This window comes from Sceloporus occidentalis, unplaced genomic scaffold (genome assembly GCF_023333645.1).
Source record: "Sceloporus occidentalis isolate IW3139 unplaced genomic scaffold, rSceOcc1.0.p SCAF_344, whole genome shotgun sequence".
NCBI classification, from domain to species: Eukaryota; Metazoa; Chordata; class Lepidosauria; order Squamata; family Phrynosomatidae; genus Sceloporus; species Sceloporus occidentalis.
In genome coordinates this window covers 111,980-138,797 of record NW_028317324.1, presented here as the reverse complement: position 1 = coordinate 138,797, position 26,818 = coordinate 111,980, and the positions used below count along the sequence as shown (strand labels likewise).

Below are 26,818 nucleotides of genomic sequence, written 5' to 3'. Positions count from 1 at the left end.
ATGGATCAATTAAAAACGGAGACGTGTCAGACTTTGATTACAAAGGCGGAGGATGCCTGTGGCGAGAACAGGCTAATAATTAATAACCTCGGCCTAGTTTGGTTCAAGTGGACGAGTAAGAATGTTATGAGTATTGCACGTGTGACGTATGTAGTACGGGCGAGTAGACTGAACGCCAGTCAATTAAAAAACGAAGTCTCAGCCCGTATGGACCCATAGGCGTGATAGGTCTGGAACAACTGAAACAAAGAAAGAAAGGCAGATAAGAACCAGTAGGTCCATCCAGTCTGCCCAACCTCTGAGTACTTTCCTTTAGTACCTGCCCGTATCGTATAGCTAGCTTGGCCTTATGCCTATCCCATGCTTGCTTAAATGCCTTTACTGTATTAACATCTACCACTGCTGCTGGAAGGCTATTCCATGCGTCCACTACCCTTTCCGTAAAGTAATATTTCCTGATGTTACCATTAAACCTTTTTAAACTGGAGCTCGCCTACCCTGACTACAATGGAAGGTGTAGGTATAGAACTTGCGTGCGTGATAGAAGATGAAATATGAAGCCACGGTTGGTTATGTAAGGTACATACAAGCAGGTCAACTCACCAAGGCTTATGACGGACAACGATGGAAACCGTAAAATATATAAGCCCCCCCCAGGAACCTAATACAACATAAAATATCTATGCACAACACAACCCCTCAGGACCGGCGGTGAAGCATACGTCCCACGTAAAGAAAAAAAAATTAAAATGTGTCGTTGTGTCCTAATTGTGAAACCTAATTTGTACACCAAAAATAAAAATTAAAGTTACGATTTAAGATGATGAACGGCCAATTTACTGTCACTGTGATAAGGGCAAATAATAATCACCCTGGTACATAGTGGCAAAGCTGTGGCGAGTAAGCACAGCATCCATACACTGCTTTAAAGGTCATGGACTGCCCGGATATGATGTCATACTTTCCGTATAGGAGATCTTTTAGGTGACAGTGTGGCAAAAGTCGCAGCCAGTCAGTGGGGGGAATTTTGAGGAGGAGGAGGGGAGCTACCGCTTCTCCCTAAGGTAAGGTAAGTATCTTATTTTTCATTTTTTTGTTAAATGAATGCATATTAACGCACTGCGAATGAATGCACATTAACGCACTGCGAATGAATGCATATTAAGACTGAATTAATATAATGAGTACTTTGACAAAGATTTTTAAACAAAATGCATATGAACTATTTACGGAGTATAAATAATACATTTATATAATTGTATGTATATATATATATTTACTGTGTATATATATATATATATATATATATATATATATATAATTTCTTACTATTATGGCCCTGAGTGTAATTTGGATTCCACTGTAAAATTATAATAATAATGATAATAAAACTAAAATAATCATACATCCATTTGGATATGTAGTGTAGATATTTGTATGATATTTGCTTAGGAAGAATATGCAAAATCGTGGCTCTTCGATGCCGAGCAGCATACGGAGGTGCTATAAAAATGACAGCTTCGTACATTTCTTTACACGTGAGCAGCCAATCATGCAGGTAACATATTTTGCTTAAAGGTACACTCAAGCTATCATTTGTACTTTACTCTAATGCATACGATAGTTGAGGGGTCCCTTTAAATTTCCATTTTGCAAATAATGCATGGAGAGATTCTGCAGAAGACCCCCCATGCGGCTTAAACCCCCCCCCCCCCCATGCTCATGTATAGCAAGCGCTCCCATTGCTTTCAATGAAATAACTTTCCCGACACTGATTGACTGCCTGAAGCCATGGAGGAAAAAGAGCAACTTTTACCATGGATAATTGTTTACTGATAATAAGCCTTTTGAACCTCTGAGGTCTCTTCTTCAGATGGAGAGTGATCTATGAGTCCCAAACATTGTTTAGTCTGTGTTGGCTAAACAATTCATCTTTCCTTGGGCCAGTTTGGCTTTATGGGTTTATTCTTAAAATAACTTATTCTGCTGAAAAATTGTATAATTGGGCCTCCTATATAAACAAGAATTTCTGAGTCAAAATGAACATTTCATCACTTTCCGTGTCAACGACTGTTTTTAGTGCCCTAATATTATAATGTTGTATTAATGTAAATAAAGGGACCATCTATTTTCTAGCACGTTAAGCAATGTCCTAGACTGTCCTAGAGGTGAGTGTATCAAGTGCAGGGAGATATATTTGCCGAGAAAGTAGCTTGGGGGAGGGGCAGACGTATACGGGGACTCTCAGGAATCCACACAAAAAATAAAAATAAATATAAAAAATAATTTTCATAAAGAAGGTAAGGGTGGGTGTGTGTGTGTTAGAGCGAGTGAGTGAGTGAATGAGAGAGTGTGTGTTAGGGGGGTGGCATTACAGTAAGTGTTACAGTGATTGTGTCAGAGGGGGTATAGCCAGTACCTGTGTATTGGGTCTGGGAAAGCAGGGGGGGCCTGGCCTCCCTAATTTGGAACCCCTCTTGGCCTTCTATGTAAGACTGGTCCCCCGCAAACCACTACTCTAAACCGGGCATTCACAGTCTGCTACCCTGGACTATACCCCGATTGTCCATTATCTGTGTCTAGGTCCTCGCAGGCTTTGGGGCCCCGGTGGCCCCATTGTGAGGTTTAGGGCCCGGGACCCCTATTGTCAGCATGGGGCAGGGTAGTGGAAGGAGTAGTAGGGAGAGGAATAGGGTGGAATGACACAAGGAAGCCCTGTCTTTAGTAACGGACCCCCATATTTCTTATGGCCTCCAGGCCAGAAGGTACCGGCCCTTCCTCTGATTTATACCATATCTGGATCATTTCTGTGATTACTTCAGGGTTTTTCTGTGCATTAAGTGTGTGAATTAGAAAGGACCAAATGGATCGCTGAAATCTCAGAACTAATTCCGTCAGCTGGCAATAATTTAGTTGGGTTACTGATGACCCTAAATTAATGAATCACTCTATTATCCTATACTTGAAAACTATTGACAAAACGATATTTGTTAAATTACCCTCACAGTCATTTCCTTTACTTCTAAGAAATGAAACCCATTTAATAATCCTGGAGTAGATTAATTACTTTTCACCTGAGTCATATTAATGAAAACAGATATAACGCGCGCCAACAAATCCATTCTAATTCACTTAAGTAGGTCAAGAGCCGTATGGATCACATTGATTTAGTACAGTAGTTGGAATATTTAATCTTTTTTTATATGAGCGAAAGACCTGTGTTTGACCCGGAGTCTCAGGGTTTCCTCTCCCGATATCAGGGTCTCAGGGTGAAGGACCACTGGGATGACTTTTTGGACAAGTCACCACCTGGAATCATCAAAATGGGATATTAAAGGGTTAATATTTCAAGACTCTCAATGACAGCTAGTTTAGAAAGCTCCCAGGTATCCCCATGTTTTCTTCAGCCTGTACCAAACCCCCAAAATATATTGCAATAGAGAGTACCTTTTTCGATTTTTAAAGGTGCTGTTCCATTCGGTGACGTATTTACTTTTAGTGCCACCAGCTGCCCCTGCCACGGCCACCGTTCCTACTGAGGAGTGCTAGGTTATGATGTCATACCCCGGCACTTGCGTCTTAAAGGCACCCAGCACTTTGCGATGCATCTGATGGAGATGTCGCAACGTCCATCATGTGATTGGCCTCGTTGGGGAAGATCAGAGATCTCCCTTGTAATGAGCAATATGCCTTGTGACCCAAAAGCAGGCACTGATGTTGTCATGAAAACGTAAAAGGCTTCTTAAAAGTGCTGTTTTACGCGATTAAGCGCGAAGAGGAACGAATAAGATGTAGCTGTGTAGAGGCTGATTTGCTTATCACACCAGAAAGTGCACTTGGTGTTTTGTCTAAGTGGAACTGCACCTTAAAGCCCGCACCGAGAACCAGTTGTAGCTTTTCCTGCTAATAGATTTCCATAAATGCAAATGTTCACACGTAACGGGTTTTTGGAATCTTCTCGTATAATCCTGAACCACTTCCATAAAGTAGCGTGCAATGTCTATGTTTTGCGGAATGTAGTGCTTTCGGGGGTTAGGTTACAGGTTCGATGGCTTTTTGTATGTGATTAAAAATATTTCAATCCGCAGGAAGAGATAAGAAAAGGATTGCTTCGGCCAGACAAGATGCCGGTCTTAAAGAAGAACTCGCTGGAAAAGGCAGCAGCCAAAAGCTGCGATGACTCGGAGGTAAAATTTTTCGGGTCATTGTTTAGGAGATTCAATGGAAAAAAATAACTCAATGAAAGCCAAGCTTGGAGGCAGGCTGTGGCAGAGCCAGTATTATCTGATCGATTAGCTGTTCTAAAGTTCTCTCTCGGTTCTCCACCATCAAAAAGGATGCCGGAAGCAATCAGGAACTTAACGATAGACAGAAAGAAATATCGTGCGCTATGGAGAGAGAGAGTTAGGGAGAAGATAGAGAGAGAGAGTAGAGGAGAGGAAGAGGTAGAGGGACCATGTGGCACAGAAAAGGTTGGGAGAGGAGGAAGCATGTTGGACTGAGAGAAGAGGAAGAACTGAGATATGGGGACCGCAAGAGAAAGGGAGCAATAGACATGTCAGTCGCAAATTAAAACCAAGGCCCCTCCGTTAAGCCATGGCTGGTGGAAATTTGTTTTAACCCCTGAATTCCCGAGACTAATTTGAATAGCACCAGGAATATACATATCTTCCTGGTGCTCATCAGGTTGAAGCTAAAATGGCGTGAATAAATTAAAGAGAGGTTAAAAGGCAAAAAGAGAAACCGTAGGGTTAAAAGGAACATAGAAAGGGAAAGGGGTTAAAAAAAAGTGAGTTAACCTCTTAAGGTCTAATGGTGGACTATTGTCATAACTATCACACAGGCCTTAACACACCTGCTTATGATTATGATAATCATTTGCATGTGCTTCTTTTGCCCAATCCCTTGATTTCCAACTGATTTCAATAGCAGCGTGTTTTGATTGGCTGCTTCAGCCAGCCAATCAGTAGTAAGAATCGTTGCACTACGGAGGAAGAGGGCAGTAGAGACTGCAGTAAGCGAAAAAATAAGGGTTAAATAGAAAAAAAAGAAGAGGAAAAGGTAAGAAGAGGAAAGACATGAAAAGGAAGTTGAAAGAGTAAAGGGAGGGCAGATATAAATGAAGACAGAGAGAGGAGGTGGTTGGAAAGGAACGACTTAAAATGTCGTTAAGATACAGAAATGGGCGATGGGGTAAGCAATGAGCTGTTTTCCCCCCACAGTAGCTGCCTCCTAACGGTTAATCTGCATGAATGCCCAAATCTCCCAAAAACAATTATTTAAATAAGTACAAGTTGCCTTAATATTTTTGGGGGAATACTTAAATATCATGTGATGTTAAAGCAGGCACTAATATGGAAAGGCTTTTTCAAATTCGCTGTGTTCTAACACATTTGCAGACCCAGAATGGCCCTCTGGTTCACCAGCCAAATGCCTGGTGGGCTGCCGGCTGAGAGCGTCACACACTCACACTATGCCCAGCTGTACAATACGTGAGCATAAAAATGTGGCGCTCGGACGCTCATATCCAGACATCAGCTGCACTTATGTCATCACAGAGCCACTGGCCTTAACCTGCCAGGGCTGCCCCATCATCTCCAGTCTAGCCCTGTATGCTCAGAAACGTACACATTCATACTAAAACATACTCACCCATCACACCTATCACGCTTCACTATATCACACCTACACTCCGCTCACACCTATCACTGGCTTGCCTTGCCGTTCATAGCCGATCGCAAACTCTGTGAGTGGCCCCAACATTACCATGGGGTGACTTATCATGGCGTTATGTGACCCCCTACTGCCCTCCCGCTTCCATGAGTGGCTTGGTCCAATGCCAATCAGCTCATTCAGTCCTCTCTTGGTGGAACCAAGTTAGAGAGAGTTCTGAGAATCTAAATCATTACTCCTACCCATTAAGCTACCCCCCCCCCCCATAAGTTGCTGTGTGTTATGGATTGGTTCTGTTAACCCTTGCATGGGCTGGTAAGAAGAAAAGTGGTAGGAAAAGGGTAGGAAATAGATCAGATAATGTGCTTTTTCCTTTAATATGTCTATGCCATCGCTATTGACAAACAGTCCTGTAGGAGCATGAATAATTACCTTTAATGCATTACAGAACCAGTGGCAACAAGTCCGTTTTTCATATCCTCATAGTATAAGAACTGAATTCATTTTCTAAGATTATTGACGCCTGGGTTAATGGACATATTTAATACATTTCTTAAAGCACTAGCTACTAAAAAGAAAGGTGACAATATGCAGTATTTTTGTAATTTATTTTTTTAGAATATTCTCTCTAGAATTTAAGAGGCATATAAATCACATGAACAGTCATCTCGCAACTCTAGTGTCCCAAGGGGGCAAGTGCAAGCTGGAGGTCAGCACAGACCTTTTCACCTCCCTGGGCCGATCAGAGAAGATCAGATGATCTCCTCAACCAGCCAATGCCCCCAACAGCCTGCAAATACTGGGGAATTGGGAAGCCGTCCCACGAGAACCAGGACTGTTGGGAGGTATCCTATACGGAGCAAATAATTGAACAAACCTGGAGAATCATACCAGGGCTCACATCCTATCGCTAGTAGCCAAAAAAAAAATAGATCAATCGCTATTATCTCATTTTTTTCTTTTTCTTTACTAATTAGAGTTTACCCAAGCTCCCCGTTCCTCCTCTTCAACAAACCATGGATATGTATCTCAGATGCATGAAACATCTTGTAACGGAGGAACAATATAAGAAAAGCAAAACAAATGTGGAGACATTCATGATGCCCGGAGGCGTCGGAGAGATGTTACAGCAAAAACTACTGGAGAAAAGAGAGAAAACCGAGAACTGGGTAAAACGTACATCATTTCGTAAGATTCTCTTGGGTTGAAGCTGAGAGCTTTTATCGGGACAACATGGGAAATGATAAGCTTTCAGGACCTCAGAGGTCTCTTTATCATACTCCTCACCCGCTTGCCCTCCATGCATGGCCAATGGAAGACAACAGGAGAACACCCTTCTAAAGCGAAGTATGGGAAGGAAGTTTATTTCAAAGGAGTAGAAATCTTAGAACCTAGTCTAAAACTAGAGGGTCAGGAGCTCAGATGTAATGTAAGGAGGCTTTACTTTACTAGGAGGGTGGTAGATAAATGGAACAGCAGACCAGCAGTAGTGATAGAGAGTAACAGAGCGAGGGAATTTAAACATCCATTGGTCTGAATCTAGGAGAAGACCATGGACTGATTAAGGTCTAAGTCAGGAAGATCAGGCAGACTAGATAGACGACTAGGTCTTATCTGCCAACAAATTCTGTTTCTATGATATTATTTAGAGGTCTACAAAATCAATCAATATGTCAGTTTATCAAATTTCCAAAAGATGGATTTTGGGGTCCATCTTAAGTCCTTTTTCAGTAGATTAGTTGAAGACCGATTCGAACGGCCAGAGTTCCTGCAAAGGATTGGACAACTTTCTTCTTTCTGCAACACATAAGACGAGCCCTTCGTATTTCCAGTTAACACGTCCCGTCTTCTCTTATTTTGTCAATTTGTCTCAAGAAATGATAGTTTGCTTGGCTGAAGTTGATATATCTGCTTCCCGCCTCTCTCTCTTTTTTCTCCCCATGATGTGAACCTACCACCTTTTCTCAGATACATCAATACTGGCTTGATGACATGTACCTTCATAATCGTCTTCCACTCCCAGTTAACTCCAGTCCAGCAGTAATATTTTCCCGTCACAACTTCCAGGACGTCAACGACCACTTGAGGTATGAAACACATTTCTACATCAATATTCTGCGTTACCTAATGATATTAGGATGTCTCGGCCTTTAGAAGAACGTGACGAATTACAAATAATTTTCTAATTATATTAAGCTTTTTTTGACTGGCTAATATATTTCAGCCCCCAGCATTAGTTTTTATAAGAATAACTGAGTTCTTTGTTCAGCAGATGTCATACCTTGACTGAGACAGTGGTAGAGACATAGAACAGTATCTCAGCAGAAGTGGTAGATGTTAATACATTAAGGGAATTAAACATGCATGGGATGGCATAGACAAAGGATCTCTGATCTCTCCAAAGGCCCATTTATGTTATGTTACATACTACTTGTTCTGTCCTGTCTACCTATTGTACAGCGCTACAGAATTCGATGGCGCTATATAAATCAATAAATAATAATAATACTAATAGTTTATGTTAAGGAGGCTGTGGCAGCTAAGCATAACCTCCATAGACTACACTTAAAGACACAGAGTGCTAAAATATGAAGTAATGTCCCGGCACTTTGTTTCTTAAAGGCTTGTAGCGAAGGTGGTGGTCTCAGAGGGAGTTGCTGGGGGCTGCCCTGGGTCAGTGCCAAAGGCAAGTACACGGCTTGGCCTAGGGCGGCAGTTTCAGGGGGTGGCAGCCATACCTGGGAACTCTCTGGGGTTTGCCTGGAGACTCACAGTGAAGCTCCACTTCTTCAGGTCACTACAGGAAAATTCGGGGTTGTGGGAGCCCCACTTCCCCATTAAAAATTGCCTGTGTCCCAAGATTCGTCCAGCAAGGGGGGGGCTCGGGTAGCTGGAGCCATAAAGTTCCCAGCTATGGTGGCATCCCATCTGACGCATAACCGGGTGTGGCTCATCCTTTTGGGCAAACAGGCTCATGGGCACATCACTTGAGATGGGGAGATCAGAGATCTCCTTTGTAACCGGCCCTTATACACTATGGACCACAGTGCCTGGTACAACCTCCATAGTAACCTTACTCCGTGCCAGAAAAGCATTGCTCAGCATGGTAGACGTCGGCGGTTGAGGTAAGAGGTAAGGGACAGCTTGGACATGGCTTGGGTCATGCCTGGGGCAGTGCTCAACCAAGATACATCTCTCTCTATATATATATATTAGCATACAATTGTAGCAAAAGAAGATTCTGAAATACCAGAACCAGGGGCGTAACTAGAAGCCTCAGGGCCCCGGTGTGAGAATCCGTTAAGGCCCCCCACCCCCAGCCCAATCTACCCCCTTCTCAGGCTGTCTACCCCCTCTCCCTCCCTTCTCACTATCTACCCTCTCCGTAACCCCCCATTCTCACTATCTACCCCCTCTCCCCCCTTCCCAATATCTACCCCCCCCCTTCTTAGGCTATCTACCTTCTCCCTACTCCCCTTCTCACTATCTAGCCTCTCCCCCCTTCTCACTATCTACCCTGACTGGCAGAACTCCAGTCGCGACCCCTGCGACCCCAGAAGTTCCGCCACTGACCAGAACAGTTTCTCTTTCCATATACACGATTTAATCAACAAAACATTCAAGATGCTTCCGTTAAACCCAAATGCCGCGTGGAAAATCTTGTTTGCATTATCCCAGTTAGGCCTTCACGACACAAATATTCCTATTTAGAAGAACTCCTTTCCCATTCACTATGCAAATAATAAGGTAAATAAAATAATTATTCAACACGACGGCCTCAATAAACATGCGTGGCATAATAAAAGCGTTAGTGGACCGTGGACACGATCTGTACGTTGTTCACCTGCCATTGCTTAACCCAGAATGAATGGATTTGTCGATTTATTATTATTGTTGAGCCTGATTCCATTCCTTTTTGCTGTCACGTGGTTCGAATTTTAACAATGTCATCACATTTTGTGTCTATACTACTGATGCATAATTCTAATAGTTAAAGTATGTATACCCAATCAAGCCTTCCAAATAGACGTTCTGTAGGTAGTCCAGATGAGACACCGCTCCATAAGGCTCATCTTCAGACGGGTCACGCAGGTTGACAGCTGGGTTCCTTTCACGGCCAACCTGACGAAGAACATAAGTTTGTTTCCTAGCTAGAGAGTCACCTGTGCTCTTCAGACCTTATTACACAGGGGACATCAGTGAGCTAGAGGAACACCTAATCCTAAACAAAGATGACTGCTGGTATACCTGGCCATAGCTAAAAGTCTTCATGATGTAAAGACTCAACCCGTAGCCCATTCTTGTCTCACCTTTTAGGACGCCTATATGCCTACCTAGCTCTACCTACCATGACAGCATCACAATGTTGCATATTTTCTCATTTAAGAACTGCTTTATCTGTCTAGACCACAGTGTGTCCCAACAAGACATCAGAAATGTGCTATCCATATAAGTATTACTCCCCAAAACTGAGACACGGGACTTATCCTGCACTCCGTTCTTCTTACAGGTTCACGGCCAACTTAATCTCTGGAGTACTCGATTACAAGACGCTTTTGGATTTGTAAGTTATTGGTCCTCCAATAAGCAGCTCGGGGCTGGATAACACCCATGGCTTATGTTCTGAGCAATTAAAATATAGCTATTATTAATAATGTCGGAATTGAGAAGCTGCCAAATGTTTTTTTTAAAAAAAGGGAAATTTCTTGCACGCTGCATATTTTCATTATTTAATTATAAATTAACCCCTTAATGACAAAATGCATTCTTTTCAATGGGTTTTGAACCCCATTGTCCTTAAGGGGTTAATATTTGAATTTTGCCTTTAAGGCTATAATATCGAGTGTAGTTCACTAATGACATACCTATGTTGTGCTGGTATAAAAGTTGACTTTAATTCCGCAGAGCAGCCACTGGATGAGTTATTCCCGTCAGGGGAGAGCTTTGAGGTAGTGACACCCCTGGTGTGCCTACGTGACAGATGGACACTTCCCCATGGGAAGACAGGGACTTGATGGATGGAGAGCTCCCATAATTTATGTGAAAACAGCATGGGGAGATGTACCTTTTCTGAAATGTAAAATAAGGATGGGCATCGATGTGCGCAATAGAGTTTCCTCGTAATCTATGACTTGTTCTTGAGATATCAGAGAGTCCCTCTAATGGCTAGTAATAAGTGCAAGGTGTAGTTAGAAGACCCCCTTTTGGCTTCTGATGGCACCGAGCTCATCACCCACAATGTTGTGCGTTTTAGGCGTGCATTGCCTATGGACTATGCCCGTGGGCAGCTGTCTGGGCAACCTATGTGCATGAAGCAGTACTATGGACTCTTCTCTTCATATCGACTTCCAGGAGGGACCAAAGATACCTTAGTGGCTCAGGAGAGTAGCGTCATGCCCGAACCTGAGCATATTATTGTTGCATGCAACAACCAGGTATGTAACGTGATCTTTAATAATGATCTTATAATGTAAGAATTTGTGTCCATGACTCTCAGAATCAACACGATATAACAGCTTTTCAAAGACCTTTAATTATTCTGGACCTCCTTGGCCAATGAATTGCTGCGGGCTCATTAAGGTGTCTGATTCCACGGTAAGTTCTTCTGTAACATGCATCTGCAGGTTGCAATTTTATTTAACATGAATTTCTTTTCTTCCAGTTCTTCGTCTTGGATGTCATTATAAACTTCCGACGCCTTAGTGATGGGGATCTGTTCACTCAGCTCCTGAAGATAGTCAGGATGGCAGAAAACGAAGACGAGAGACTTCCACCAATTGGTTTATTGACAACCGATGGACGGTACGAGTGGTCCAAGGCAAGAGAGATGTTAATGAAAGGTAAAGAGGTCTTTAGCTTGAAGTGAAGTAAAGTCAAAGGCGCTGAAACACATGCCGTATAGAAGTTGGGTTTTGGCTACCTAATGGAGTTGGTAGGGCTTCATTGAGCTCAAGTAAAATGTGGTGCATGGGAAACAGACAACTGAAAGCACCAAACGGATCTAGCATTTCATAAGTAATTTGACTCCAGATTTAAGACACATTCAGCCCATCTAGTCTGCCAGTTTCCTGATGTAAAGACTCAAATCTTAATCAGTCCTTGATTCCGGTCAGCCATATGCCTATCCCATGCGTGCATATCCTGCCCCTGACCTCGGCTCGGCTTGTTCTGTTTATCCTGCCGCTGACTTCGGCTCGTCCATGACTACGCTGCCTCTTTTGGTGTTTTCTTGTTCTGGTTGCACCTTGATGCTGTTACACCTTGATGCCGGCTCTGCCTATCTATCTATCTGTCTAGCTATCTGTCGGTTACACAATCAAATAAGTCTTCACTGGTTTGAGATAACGGGATGCCGTACATAGAAAAATCCCTGTAGGTGAAAGTGATGATGTGTGCCTAGCTTGTATACTTTGCTTGTGCTTTGTAACGCCTTACAGATTCTACAAACCGTGACTCTCTTGATATGATTGAGAGATGTATGTGCTTAGTATGCTTGGACGCACCAACTGGGATGGAACTGAACGATACCAACCGGGCTCTGCAGCTTCTGCACGGAGGCGGTTATGATAAAAACGGTGCAAACAGGTGGTACGACAAACCCATGCAGGTAAATATTTTTTTTTATTTTGGAGTGTTTGGCTTTGTAATAAACATCCTTTATCTGCAGACCTTCGTTGTAGGTAGTTACGCTACTTTGGTTTCATTATAAATTAAAATGCCCATAGTGAGATCTTTCTTTATAGCAATGCAAATGAAGTCCTACTTATGTTAATGAAGTCTCTTCTCATAGATCTCAATTAGTGAGATGGTCTCCCCCCCTTAATCGTAAGATTAAGATTAGGGCTCGTTCATTAGACTAATTTAAAGGTGCCTTTCCACTTTCTGCACAAACATTTATTGCCCTCTATTGTATGCTAACCCAATACATTTTATCAGAGCTGCAATCTGTGTTTCCTCCGAAGGTTTAATCACATAAAAACAACTCCATCATTTTTAAGAAGGATTTTAGTCCCTAGGGCAAGAATCGGTTCCTGCTTTTGCGTTACATGACAATAGAGTGTTACGGCAAAAAAATACGAATGAAGCAAAATATTAATTAGCAAATCATTTCTGGGAAGGATTTGGGCTTTTAAAAGTACTACCAATGATGTAAGCATGATTACATTAAGCATAATTCACCGAGTATTTTCTAATACCAGAGAGTAATGAAATGAAAGTGAAAAAATGAAATCATCAAATTAAAAACATATTGGTAAAAAAAAAAAATCTCCCTTTATACTATTTGAGTCTGGTTATCAGAAACAAGTAATATATATTTAGTTTTATTAATATCCATTTAACACATCTATTCTCCAAAAGTCTAATGTGACTCCAATCGTGCCTTCTACTGTCCCAGCCCCTTTGATGGTGGCCCTGGGGTGGGGAGGTTCTGCTAAATAATGTGTGTTGGGGAGGGGCTGCTGGATAGTGTTTTGTGCAGGGTAAGGGTTGGTGAAGAAGAAGAAGAAAATATTCCTGTCAGGGATATGAAAAAATTTATCCATAAGCCCATAAGCTAGTAATATATTTCTGAGCTGCGTTCTACATTGGTATCCAAAGGATCCGCTATGTTTCCATCTTTTCCTATAAAAATGTAAACTATATGCCAACCTCAAGATTAAAACTGGTAGAGTGAAGAAACGTATACAAATTAACACAGCGCCAGATGTATTGAAGGAAGACGTCCAAATGAATGTGAAATGTCTTAGTCGCCACTGGGGAACCCAGTGCCTCCCTTCCATCTGCTTTCATCAACAGACTTAACCAAACTCATCAGCTGGGATCCCTTTGGAGCTTCCACCATCGAGAACGTTGGCCAGTCTTAAAAAAAAAATGAAAGAATTTGATATTAGAGTCACGTACCATACTATTGCAAAAAGTCATGTTCAGCAGCCAATAAAATATATCCCAAAATCAGTTCCAGAAATAAATATTGGCTCTAAAATGTTTTTTAAAGCCTCAGCTAAGCACCCAAATGGTTAAGTCTCCAGGGTTGCAAACATTTTTTATTTTTTTTTGGAGAAAATATGGTATTTTTTTTTTTTTTATGTGAAATATGTGAAAACTATAAAAAAAAATAAATACATTTTATAATTTTTTTTAAAGTTTAATTGAGGACGTATTTCTTTCATCAGCTGGCAAAGAAACCGAGATAAAATATGTAAATACCATTATTGCTTAACATAAGTCTTCGGTGAAGTCACGACACCCACATACACTTCATTTAGGATCTCACCGTGTAAAATTATATATCAGATTTCTTCCAATTTTTTATGAAAGATGTTGAAAACACTTGAATTTTAAAATAAAATATCAGGACTAACGACTGTGGGTTAAAACATGAACAAAATGTATTGTAAACGAGCAATTTTATTGAAATTAGTACTGATCTACCAAAACATGATGTTGTCCAACAGTGCCATGGAAGTTGGCCGTTTAAATGCTGGTGATTAGTTCTGGGGTGTTGGTTAAAAAATCCCCCAGAAAAACTTAAATTGGCCCAAAACTAAGCTTTTAGAAAACTTAGATTCAGGATAGTCTCTCCGACATGTTAATATCCTTCTTGAGTTGGGGCCTACAGAACGGTACTCAATAACGTGTAACGGATCACCGTTTTGACCGGCATTAATCTAATTTCCGCCATTTCTCAGTCATTTTTAATTACGGTATTAAATAAATATATTAAAAAAACTAGGATCCCTTCCTTCTCACCTTTCCTTGGGCTTTAAGGGGAATCAATACAAGAAAATAGTACTGGAATACCCACTATTGGCCGAGAAGGTACATGGACCTTCAATTTGCTATAGCTTTAAACGTGTTGTGGACTTTTCCTTTAGCGATTAATGATTTGAGTGCTGTTTTCCACCGGCATTGTTAATATTTGTTTCTAAATTTCCAATTTCAGTTTGTGGTGGGGCGAGATGGAGTATGTGGGACCATTTGTGAACATTCTCCTTTTGATGGGATTGTCCTGGTACAATGCACAGAACATCTGCTGAAATATATGTAAGTGTGCACTAGCCAAAACCTATACAGACTTTATATAGACTTTATTTACAAGATGCTTTTATCAATCAGTTCCATTTTCTTATTAAATTCATTTTCTGGATAGTAATGTTTTGATATTTGACCAATTAAACATTAGAATTCAACGGCATATAAGAACCATTTGTTTCATCTGGTTTTTTTTACTGTTTTAAATACTTGAACCTTAATTAATCCTTGGTAATTGTACTATTTTAGTAATCCGTAAGCATAGCATTCATTTTTTAAGCTCTTCAAAAAGCCATTAATGGGCTGGGCAGCTACTATTCTCAGGGGTGGGCTGGCAAGGGGAACACAAGGGCGAGAAGGAATTGTGTATGTTTTGTGTTTCCTGCGCACGTTTAAGGGTTTCTCTGTACAGTCCGTTTCTATAAATGTCTTTTGAAGGATTGAATGGAAGAGTTTTGCACGAGGCCCAAAAATATTTTTGGACTGATTTTTTGTTTCGCTTTTGGCTCATTCGTTTTCAGACTGCAACTTTTGTTTTCTGCCCTTTCTGTTCCCATGAAATTGGGAGGGCTTTTTCTATTTTGGAAAAAAATAAGTATCTCTCTCTGTGTCCCCTGGCCTCTCCCCCAGTCCTGTCTGTGCCCCTTGCTCTCACCCCACTAGGTCTCACTGTGCCCCTGCCCTTATCCTCAGGTCCTTTGTCTTCCTTCTCCCCACAGTCTTCTTTGCTCACCTTGCCCTATCTGTGCCTTTGCCCTCTCCGCCTTCCTTGTTTTTGCCCCCCCAGCACACTGACCGTTTCCAGCCTCTGTCTGGTCTCCTCTGATCTCTCTGTGCTAGTGCTGAGAATATACTGACAGGGGAGATGGGATGGGGAGCTAGAGAAGCTAGAGGGAGAGGGAGTTGGCATGTGCAAGAGTGTGCAGGTGCTGATGGGGAGAGCCTGTCGATCTTAGAGCTGTTCTTCATCCTTCAACCATTTTCCCTCTTGGGTTGAGCCTTTTTGGCTCGAGAGGCCATGAGACTTGTGATGATCTTTCAAGGGGACAAACCTCTAGGGAGCACATATTTTCTAGAATATCCACATGATAATAATAATTATTATTTTAGCCCTCCAAACAGTCTCAGCTTTTGCAGTCTCAGCTTTTCCATTTTTTTGGGCAATGCCTCACATAGTTGCCCCACTATCTAACTTTTATGGGTATTTGAGGGTCGTGGGTTAGTTGGAAAGATCCTCTGATCTCCCCTGAGCAGTCCAGGGAGCTGTTAAATCAATGAGGGACTGTTCTGCCGCAGCTCAGACCTCCAGCTGCCACTTGGCCACCTTCCGATACCCAGCTACAGAGCATCATAAGGTGGTTTCTCGAGTAAGGTGGGTCGATGGTTATGCCTATGGTGCTGCCCATTTCCAGAGCTGACCCTACCACCAGGGCCGGACTGGCAATAGCAGGGCTGCCCTGGTACTTTAAGGCCACAGGCCGTCTGATGACATAAGTACAGCTGGATATGCACAGCTACACAACACAATTTAGTGCTCATGTAGCTGGCATACCTAGCTGGACACCTGGAATAGAATATTTAGGGGGGGGGGGTTTATTAATATACGTAACTCCGTCATATTCCACAACTTTATACAAAAGGTAAATAGGATAACGCAAGTAATGCATCACATAATAATTGGGACTAACAGACACAAAGGGTGAGGGCAGCCCTGTTCAAATGAGCTTACAATCTAGAAGTGGACCTCTTGAATATGCAAAATATAATAAATTAATATCAAAAATAGAGATTTTTTTTGAGTTAGCGTATCCTTTGTAAACATCAGTTTCTTTATATGCTACCAAGCAACATTATATCCTGATTTATTATAATAAGCACTTTAACGATTACACATTATGAATAAGATTATCATCATATCCTTTGCCTCGAGCGGCTCACTCTCTTTGAAGAGCAACGATTCTGCTTTGTATGATTAAGACTCTAATACTATTGAGAAATGCACGATAAACTTGATAAACAAGAAAAAAAAAGCGTACCTATCGTATAATTGTAACAAAATTACTGGTATGGAGGTAGCTTCATAATCCTTAAAGGGGAGTGATATAAATCACACTTAATCTATTCAACAATGGATAAAACCTTTATATGATGGTCTAGTGCAGACTTCGACTGTTAGTCTTCCCACCTGGGTGCCATGATCCTGCGCCACCATCGTCTTCTAGAAGCCGAGGACATAACCTTGACCCAGGCACCAAAAGTCCTAGTTGTAAGAAAAAGATATGATACATTGCCCCTGCCTGCAATGAACAGTTAGGTAGATATTTGTACATCGGTAGACATGCTGACTTCTGTTATTAAATTGCAGGAAAAGCAGTCCCAAAAAATTAGTGAGAGCAGATTCCGTCAGCGAGTTGCCAGCTCCGAGAAGACTTCGGTGGAAATGTTCTCCAGAAATTCAAGGGCACTTGGCATCATCAGCAGAGAAGCTCCAAAGGTACATTATGGGGAGATAAGATAACATTCTACTGTTATATATGTTTTATATATATATATATATATAAACACACTTCCAGAAGGAAAATGTACAATAATCACGTTAACATGTGAAGTCTAGTGATAGTTGACCTACTTTACAGATGATAAGTTGACACCACCTGGATTGTTGTTGGGGGCAAGCAAGATGAGGTCTTACACCCCTTTCCTCTCTGGCAGCTGGGGAAGATGGTATGCGTGAAGCACGTAGACAACCTCCGCTGCTGCCGGCACTTTCGCCGGCGCTCGGTGATAGACGCCCCGGTGTACGTCCCGGCAGCAGCTGAGGTTACCAGACAGGAGGATCCGGGTCCCCTGCAGTGCTGCGGGGGATCTGGATCTTAGTCTCATAGTCAGACCTCATTTGAGGTCTGATTAGAAGGCGACCCCGATCATAAGACGAAGGGTATTTTTCAGAGCATTTGCTCTGAAGAAAAGCTTGTCTTATAATCGAGCAAATACAGTATATCACGTGCAAGGAGATTTGCAAACGGGAGACCATATAGGCACCACATAGCTATCATATGTATTTTATGTGCATATGATGGCTGAAGTGTCCCTTTGTACATTTGTTGGCCTTTCTAAACTGGTCCTAATCACGTGTCTGCTCTTGTATTTTTCAGGATAGTAAACAATCTCGATTTCACTGTTTATAAGTTTAAAAATTATGGAAAAGAGTTTATCAAGAAACAAAGAATGAGTCCTGATGCTTATATCCAGGTGTCTCTCCAGCTTGCGTTTTACAGGTAAGTGGCAAGTCGTTTTTCCAGAGAATGCCACTCCGTCTTCATATGGGAACTGGAAACGGTCGGGACCTGGTCTCAGAGGCTAGATGACCTGGGAGTGTAGCTATCAGAGACCATGATGGGAAATAAATGGAGTGCCATGCCATTGCACCCAACCCACACAGCAACGGGTGCCATATCTGGGCCCTTTAAAGCAGATTGACATAGTTGGGTTTCTTGTACACGTGCATTCTAATATCCTGTTTTGTGCGTTTTACCGTACAGGATCCTTCCTTTGTTACTGCTTTTCTTAGTAGCCCCCCCATCAGTTTGAGTTATCATAATAAAAATAAAAAAATTACGAATAAAATATATAATTTCAATAAGTGCTGTCATTCTGTAATGTGTGAACCACTTAAGGATTTATTCACCAAAGCGAGATCGTGCATGGAGTCAACTCCTTGACTTTATTATACTCTATGAAGAGAAGTAACCCCAGAGAGCTTCTGCTACATGAAGAGCCTGACTTACCCTGTATATACCATATAGATGGATAGATAGATATAAGAGGCACATTGGGTGCATATGCAGCGATATCGGCCGACTGCCCACCGGACAATTGCATGGTGCACCAGATGGCCAGTGCGATTCTTCCACCGATGCCTTCTACACATCTTGAGGCTTGACGAAGGTTTTTCATGTTTCCAAAAGGCCATGTGGACCATATAGAAATGGTCTTGGCTTTAACCAATGTCTCTATTACGGATAAAAAGCCAAGTGTAGTATTTTTCATTTTGTGCAGGTGCCACAGAAAACTGGTGCCTACCTACGAGAGCGCCTCCATAAGACGATTTCAAATGGGAAGAGTGGACAACATCAGATCTTCAACTGCTGAAGCGTTAACGTTTGTAAAAGCAATGGTGGATGGGAAAACAGCAGTGCCGGTAAATACACTTTGGATAATAGGTTTCAATGAAAAGAATGAATAACCGTACGGCTCCATTAATGCATTTGCTAGCTATTTGGATAGCTCAATGTACGAATGGAAATGAATCGCCTACGTCGAGTGGGGGTTTGTCACACACATAGTTTTCGTTGGCAGATCCAGGCCAGGAACGCACCAATAAAAATTGCCAAGACTTAAACTACACAGGGTCACAATGTAAGAAATATAGACGGAATGGGAAATAAATATATTAGAACGGTCTGTATGCCACAGTTGGTGGAAGTTTATGGTGGGAACATCAAGTAGTTTCACTTGACTAGTCAATCCAGATGCCATTCCCTTTTATATGCAAAATGGCAGTTCTTCCCGGAGAATGGATGGCCATATTCACTCCTAACTGATGAGAAAGAAGGGAGATGGGGATCTTTTCTCCTCAGGCTTCCATCCTGGAACCAGAATGAAGAACCAGGTGTGGGTGAATTGCTTCCTGACATACTTGAGTATGCAGGGAATCTATGTAGAGCAGAAGATGTAGTGCTGACTCTTAATGTATAAAAACCTCACCCAAAATGAACATAGAGTGGGAAGGAAAAGGCCTACTACAGACCTGACCTTGGGTGGTCACCATATCTGCTCCTGGTTTTAGATCACGGTGTGTCTGCGTTGTGCTATGTGTAATTAGAATATTCTATTATCCTGTCTATGCTTTTGTGGTGTTTATTTTGCTGAACATTGTTAGTCTAAGGTGTATGTTGGTACTATACTATAATAATGTCGTATCGTTTAGTAAGAAATTGTTTTGTGGCTTTATTTCTTACAACGTTATTGACTGTTCCTGTAGTGAAATAAAAGTGGAATTTAATATAGGTCATTATATGACATCATGTGACCTCATTTGCATGCCCAGACTCTCTCTGGGTCTGACCTGTAGTCTTCTGGTGACGTCCTACTACCAGGTTTCTGGCTCAGTTTCTTCTTTTCCCATTTGTCCATGCCCAACCCCCACCCACCTCCGTCCTACTAGGGATCCTATTGAGGGCTATTTGGGACTAGACTTGCCCACATGGGCAGCTAGCCCCACCCATTTATAAAGCCCCTTCTCCAGAAGCTCCATGGAGCTCTATGTTGTCTGCACTTGAAAGTTCCCAAGTATGCCGATCTTTATGGTTATTTCTACCCTTTAATATATATGGCACGTGTAATGGAAGCTTGGATGGCTTGGCTGCTTTGAAAAACAAACAAGGAGAATTTTCGCGAAAAAAAGGCAAAAATAGCACAAATTAGTAATTAATATATCGTAAATTAAATGGACGAAAGGTGAGAGACACCCTCTAAATGAACCATCATTCTTAAAGCTGTGGTCTTGCGTCTACCTTGATCAGGCCGTAATATAAAAGTTGATAGAACAACTTGGCACGTTTCGTAACATCCATTCTAACCCAATGGTTTATGAAGAATGCATTCCATGGGGTCTTACCACTTCCAGGAGAATTCATTTTTTCATACACTTCCTGTAATAAAGAGTATGTCTAGCCAGTGTGTCTATATCACTGAAATAGTAAGAGAAGATTACCCAACTTTCTGTCGAGATTGAAGCAATAAAACGAAACAATCTACCTGTCTCCAAAAAAATTAGGGCAGTCCCTAATATAATGAAGTCACAAACATGAATGTAGACGGCCTTAGCCTCTTTAATCATAGTTGGGCCCATGAAGAGACTACACCTCATGTTGTGGTGGCACCTGTTTCATAGCTGGTGTCATCTGTGGTGGTGCAGCGCCAGACCTCTATCACACTTCACAAACTTCACAAACCTCCAGCTTCCATGCACCGCTAAGGTAAGCCTGGGCTAGCGGCATCTGCCCTTATGCCTCCTGTGAAACACAGCTTTGACCTTAGCATTGCACCTGTGTGGTTTGGGAAGCTGCTAGATGGTATGGTCCAAAGGCAACGGGGCGTACCACTTTTGTAGCACATGGGAATACGCATTTGGACCTTACAAGAAATGTACATTTTGCAGGAGACTGAGAAGATGCAGTACCTCCGAGACGCCATACAGGCTCAAACAAACTACACAATTCTGGTGAGTAGAAAGAAATTCCCTGGCAAGGGCATGAAGAACACACGTTAGATCAGACTGTCTCTGTGTTTGCGTGGTGCACCAGTGATACGCGTAAATCCAATACCTCTTTAGAAGAGCTTTAGAACATTTATCATATTATTATTTCCACCGAAAGGCGAATCAAATAAAATGTCAGGTTCTATGTCAACGACATCAGCTACCACCTTTGTGTCACATGACCCGGCAAATATATGAATATAGCAAAATTTCACTTACGATTAAAAAAAAAAAATTCAAGGTGTTTGAGAATTAAACGATACTGTAAATTATGTTACTAATGCTGCATTTAGTTACAAAATGGCTTAATTGACTTTAAATTAAATTAGGCTATATCATTAATTATTATTAACATTGAATTATTATTATTATTTATACATTGAATATTATTAAAAAATTATACTATTAATATTAATGTAATATATTATTATTATTATTATTATTATTAAATACATTGAATAGTATTATTAATACATTGTATTATTAATATAATATATTCTTGTTATTTTTGGTATTATTATTATACATTGAATATTATTAATACATTATAATATTAATATTAATGTAATTTATTATTATTAAATACATTGAATAGTATTATTAATACATTGTATTATTAATATAATATATTCTTGTTATTATTATTATTATTATTTATACATTGAATATTATTAATCAATTTTATTATTAATATTAATGTAATATATTATTATTATTAAATACATTGAATAGTATTATTAATAAATTGTATTATTAATATAATATAATATATTCTTGTTATTTTTATTATTACTATTATTATTATTAAACATTTCTCTATCTACTCATGTCTTATACTAGCCGGTATAAAGAGCTGTAACGTTAAAAAACATTTTGAGTTTTCTATTGAATGCTCTCTATTTGTACGGCTCTAGGACACTCCAAATTCTTCTCCAAACAATTTTATCAAATATGATGGGCCCGGCTTATATTTTATTACATTAACTAGTCTCGGTTTCCCATCAGACATGACATTGATAAATGTTGCAAAATGTCAGCGTTCTGAAAACAGTAAATGTTACACGGTAGCGTGACATTTCATTTCATTTGGAAGGCAATTTCCCTTGATGAGTTTATGCATGCGCGGTGCCTCTCCCCATTCTTATTCCAGCGCTTAACGTTATTGCGGAGATTTTAATTATAACGATCCTCGTAGAAGTACACGTAATACGGAATAAAACTTTCCATGTCAACGCGGACCCTCCGGATATTTATTTTAATTTCAGATTTGCAGTTGGGGGCTTATTAAGTAAATATTGAGTTTTGTCGAAAGAAAATCAGCGAGTTAACTATGCATTAAGAAAGGCCGTTCCCGGTGTGTTCCTCCTGCAACTAATTATTAACGTTATAATTCTTTACCCAGGACTCACCACTTAGCGAATAATGACCAAACAATATATGATATTTCTTTCTTTCTTTTTTTTTTTAAGAGGATTTAACCCCTTAATGACAAAGCCCGTACACGTACGGGCTCAAAATGCATTGTTTTCCATGGGTTTAGGGACCGCCCATTGTCCTTAAGGGGTTAAACTTTAGACATCATTTTGGATTTGTCGTTTTCTTGGCGGACGTGGTCCTCGGATCTAGAGCTATACAATCTTTTGGGGACACTAATTCAAGTAAATTGAAATTATAAAGTCGAATCCGTACCGACGTTTCTACCCTAGTAGCCGGCGGATCAGATTGGCGAGTGGACAACCCAGCACTCGGTGAAGTCTGCTCTTCTTTTCATTAAATGGTGACGTTTGGTTTGGAGCGGACATCAAAATTAGGATTATTTTTTTATTGATTTAGTGCCGAATATTAACCCTGCGCTTCTTGCAATACATAAATTCAAGGATTATGGCCAAACGACGATTGGCCTAGTTTATCCTGAGGCTCAGCAGAATAGGCTTAGGACACTGGTGCCATGTTTAACGTTTATTGGTTTTCCTTTTCTGTTTAATACTCGTTAGGCCATTACCGGGATGGCCATAGACAACCACTTATTAGCGCTGAGGGAGTTGGCTCGGGAACACTGCGAGGAGATGCCCGACCTCTTTACAGATGAGACGTATCTGTCCAGCAACCGATTCGTTCTCTCCACCAGTCAGGTACGTGTAAAGCCTTTTAACCCTTTAAGTAACCTTGTGCCCAAGGAAACATCTTCTCGTATATTTTATACGCGGATCAAAGGGCGCTTGTAAAATAAATGCATTCAAGTTTTTGTGGAAGTAGCAACTTGACAAAATATGATAAAACCAAAAAAATGTCACCAGTTGTTAAGCAGCAGGCGATTGGTTTTACTGGAATCATGCCAGATGCTGTAGATCAGGACCTGCTGCAATACGGGAGGGGGTATCATACGGGTTCTGACAAGCTGCTACTCCTGTTCGTCTCAGTGGGACCTCCGCTTCCTGTGGCTTCAGTGGGAGGGCTACAGTGCATTCGCAGGAAGTGTACTTAAGTATGCTTCCTGATATCATATCAGGCAAACAGGGGATGTATTGATGTCAGTTACCTATTGTACCGGCAATTAAGTAGCCTGGAGAGTCCCTGCACCCTCCCTCACACTCTGGGCCAGGTACAGAAGCTCCAGTCCTCGGAGTTAACTACAGTCCTCTGCAGAAAGTTTCCCACAAAGCAGGCGCATCTAGCGTTTCCTGGCTTGTTGAGCCCCCATAGCCGGCTAGTTCATGGGAGTCTGGTTGCCCCAATGAGCACAGGGTTACTTAGACATAAGAAGTGACTGGGCAGGCAGGCAAGAAGTCTTCCCAGGAATCCACCAGTGCCACCTCCCAAACTCTAACACACCGCCCTGGGTCCTCAGCCTCAGGGGGCTACCGTCAGTGCTATCAGGACAAATATAGTGATGACCCTGATGAAGACCTTTAGGCCAAAACGTTAGTGTTACGTAGACAATCATTTTATGTTCGACGTATCAGTGTGAATGAAATTGTTTTGACTTGACTTTTCCCCCCCAAAAGAGACTTTAACATTATTAGGAACATTGTGATAATCTAAATATTATAATAATAATAATAATAATATAACGTTTAGAGCACAGATTACCATTTTATACCAGGGGGCTTAATGTTTTGATATCCTACTAAAAAAACCTTTGGAAAATGACTAAAACCACAAGTCTGTTTCACCAAGACATTCAATCAATTCCATTAGACTGTTTTGTGCTGCGAATCACTCTTCTTAATGAGTTTCTGAAGAATGCGGTTTAAAAAAAAAAAAAAGACAAAACATAAAAAAAAAGTAATAATAATCAAGAAATAATATGATTGTACCAAAGCACAACAGATGCTACACGGCACATCCAAAACTATCTTTTTTTTTTTTACTATTGCCATTTCATTCATCCGTTTATGATAAACATAACCGAATCGTGGCGGTCACAGAGTAAAGGAAACACGGGCCCGGATTCACCGTCAGCCCCAGGCCCACCGAACATTTACCCCGTGTGCCGGACGGTGAATCCAGGCCTGCGCTTCCTTTACTCAGGGACTTTCATCCTGTAGTAATTACCCCATAATGGGGGAAAAAGAACTGTAATTGACGCTGAAGTCATTGGAGCAGCAGCCAATCACATTAACAACAGTTCTGATTGCATACATGTGATTGGCTGCTGCTTCTCCCATTGATTTGGGGAGGAGTTAACTGAGACAGAAGCTTTGTTTATTAACTTCAATAACTATAGAATGCCTGCAAGACTTAGACCAAAAACAATTCGGATTCATTGTTTTTGGTCCATTTGTTTCGGGTAACAAATTTTGTTTCCCGCCCTTTGGGTTCAGACAAATCTGTCACTAACTCACCCTCTTTCAATGTCTTCTTCTTCTTTGATGCGCCTCTTCTCCTGGCCTGTTTCTCAGCTTCTCCGTCTGCATTATTATCTCCTCTTACCTCCCACTTACCTCCGCAACAGCGCACCACCGAGACAACCTCTCCCCACTCCTCTAATTGAGGGAGAGACTGTCTTTGTGGTTTGCGCAGAGGTGCCGACTTGTTGAGGACGTTCTTGGAGAGAATAATGCAGAAGGATCAGTTGGGAAAAGTGGGGCAACGGAGAAGGAGAAAGCGGACCTGCGGAGAAGGAGATGGAGGAAAGGAGAAGAGACGTGGAAGCAGTTGTTACAGAAGGTACGGAGAGGTTGTGAGACTGAAAGAAAATGGAAAATGTACTCCAACTGTCAGGAACCACTTTTTCGCTGCCTGAACCATGGCTTTTTTATACCTGTGGCGTTTAAATCTGCTACCACTAGTGGCCGCCCTCCGCCCTCTGGAGCACTCAGAACTCAGGTGTGCCTTGTTACCTGGGTTGAGCCCTAGTCAATAAATCCAGCTGGGCCTTGTTACCTGGAGTACCCTGCCTTTATGAACCTGCCCTGCCCTTCAGTCAGGGCCTTTGTATTGAAGTCTATGGACCTTCCTGCTGTGGCTCTGCACCTGTACTGTTCCTGGTTCCCTGCTTTGTGTCCTTCCAAGTGGACTCCCTGCTTTGTGTCCTTCCAAGTGGACTCCCTGCTTTGTGCCCTTCCAAGTGGACTCCCTGCTTTGTGCCCTTCCAAGCGGGCTCTGTGTCTGTCGTGCCCTTCCAAGCGGGCTCTCTGTCTGTCGTGCCCTTCCAAGCGGGCTCTCTGTCTGTTGTGCCCTTCCAAGCGGGCTCTATGTCTGTCGTGCCCTTCCAAGCGGGCTCTCTGTCTGTCGTGCCCTTCCAAGCGGGCTCCCTGCCAAAATACTTATTACCAGTATTTATTTTGCCATACGTCTGGTTTCGTGCTTAGACTATATTACCCTTATTTGCTGGTCCTGTTATATACATAAAATACACTACATTACCTGGATTTCTGCTTGTGGTGTCTTTGTTTGCATAATCATGCACCATGGGTTACAGACTGAACCCCAAGTATCCCCTGCGCATGGGCTCCTACCCGACCTGATCACCCGAGTCCTGACAACATGAAAATATGGCTCCTTTAAATATGGAATGCTTTAATTAACTATGCTTTATGTCCTCTTCAGGTTCCTACCACAATGGAAATGTTCTGCTGCTACGGCCCGGTGGTTCCAAATGGCTACGGCTCCTGTTATAACCCTCAGCCGGAGCACATTCTCTTCTGTATCTCAAGCTTTCGGGAATGCAAGGAGACATCCTCGACGATGTTTGCCAAAGCCATGGAAGAAAGTCTCATTGCCATGGCAGATCTGTGCACAAAGTATAATACCAAACCCGACACGCCAGTGAAGGAGCGAAAAAACGCGTCACAAAATGGACATAAGCCATAGCTATAAAAGCATACAAAAAAAAAAATAGATATATTACTAGATTATTTATTTTCCATAAATGCCATATTTTTGTGAATGTTAGTACTATATATTTTAGGAAACAAAATGTGGCTAATACAGTAAAAGTAGGTGGAAACCTAGAGAATGCTAGAGAGGAAATTTAAATCACCTGAAATAAGAAACCAAATTATTGACCACAAACATGGCCGGATTGACCAGGTTATTGACCACAAACATGGCCGGACTGACCAGGTTATTGACCACAAACATGGCCGGACTGACCAGATTATTGACTACAAACATGGCCGGATTGACCAGGTTATTGACCACAAACATGGCACGGATTGACCAGATTATTGACCACAAACATGGCCGGACTGACCAGGTTATTGACCACAAACATGGCCAGACTGACCAGGTTATTGACCACAAACATGGCCGGATTGACCAGATTATTGACCACAAACATGGCCG

General features: G+C 41.6%; 1 protein-coding gene across 1 annotated transcript; it reads left to right on the top strand.

Moving 5' to 3' along the window:
* Window positions 1-372: 372 nt before the first annotated feature.
* LOC149274180 (choline O-acetyltransferase-like) lies at window positions 373-26,344 on the top strand. Its single transcript, XM_089505709.1, has 16 exons — window positions 373-383; window positions 4,397-4,445; window positions 6,031-6,035; window positions 6,653-6,842; window positions 7,642-7,760; window positions 10,184-10,237; window positions 10,928-11,108; window positions 11,336-11,513; window positions 12,111-12,280; window positions 14,618-14,718; window positions 17,072-17,200; window positions 17,862-17,984; window positions 18,766-18,907; window positions 20,930-20,992; window positions 23,023-23,160; window positions 26,081-26,344. The coding sequence occupies exons 1-16, from the start codon at window positions 373-375 to the stop codon at window positions 26,342-26,344; spliced, it is 1,917 nt and encodes a 638-aa protein (XP_089361835.1).
* The last annotated feature ends 474 nt before the right edge of the window (window positions 26,345-26,818 follow it).

What these genes read in the sequence shown, in the direction of transcription:
- LOC149274180 (XM_089505709.1), top strand. An exon ending in GGTACGACAAACCCATGCAG is followed by an intron (nt 12,281 to 14,617) that starts GTAAATATTTTT and finishes TTCCAATTTCAG; the next exon opens with TTTGTGGTGGGGCGAGATGG. An exon ending in TCGTTCTCTCCACCAGTCAG is followed by an intron (nt 23,161 to 26,080) that starts GTACGTGTAAAG and finishes TGTCCTCTTCAG; the next exon opens with GTTCCTACCACAATGGAAAT.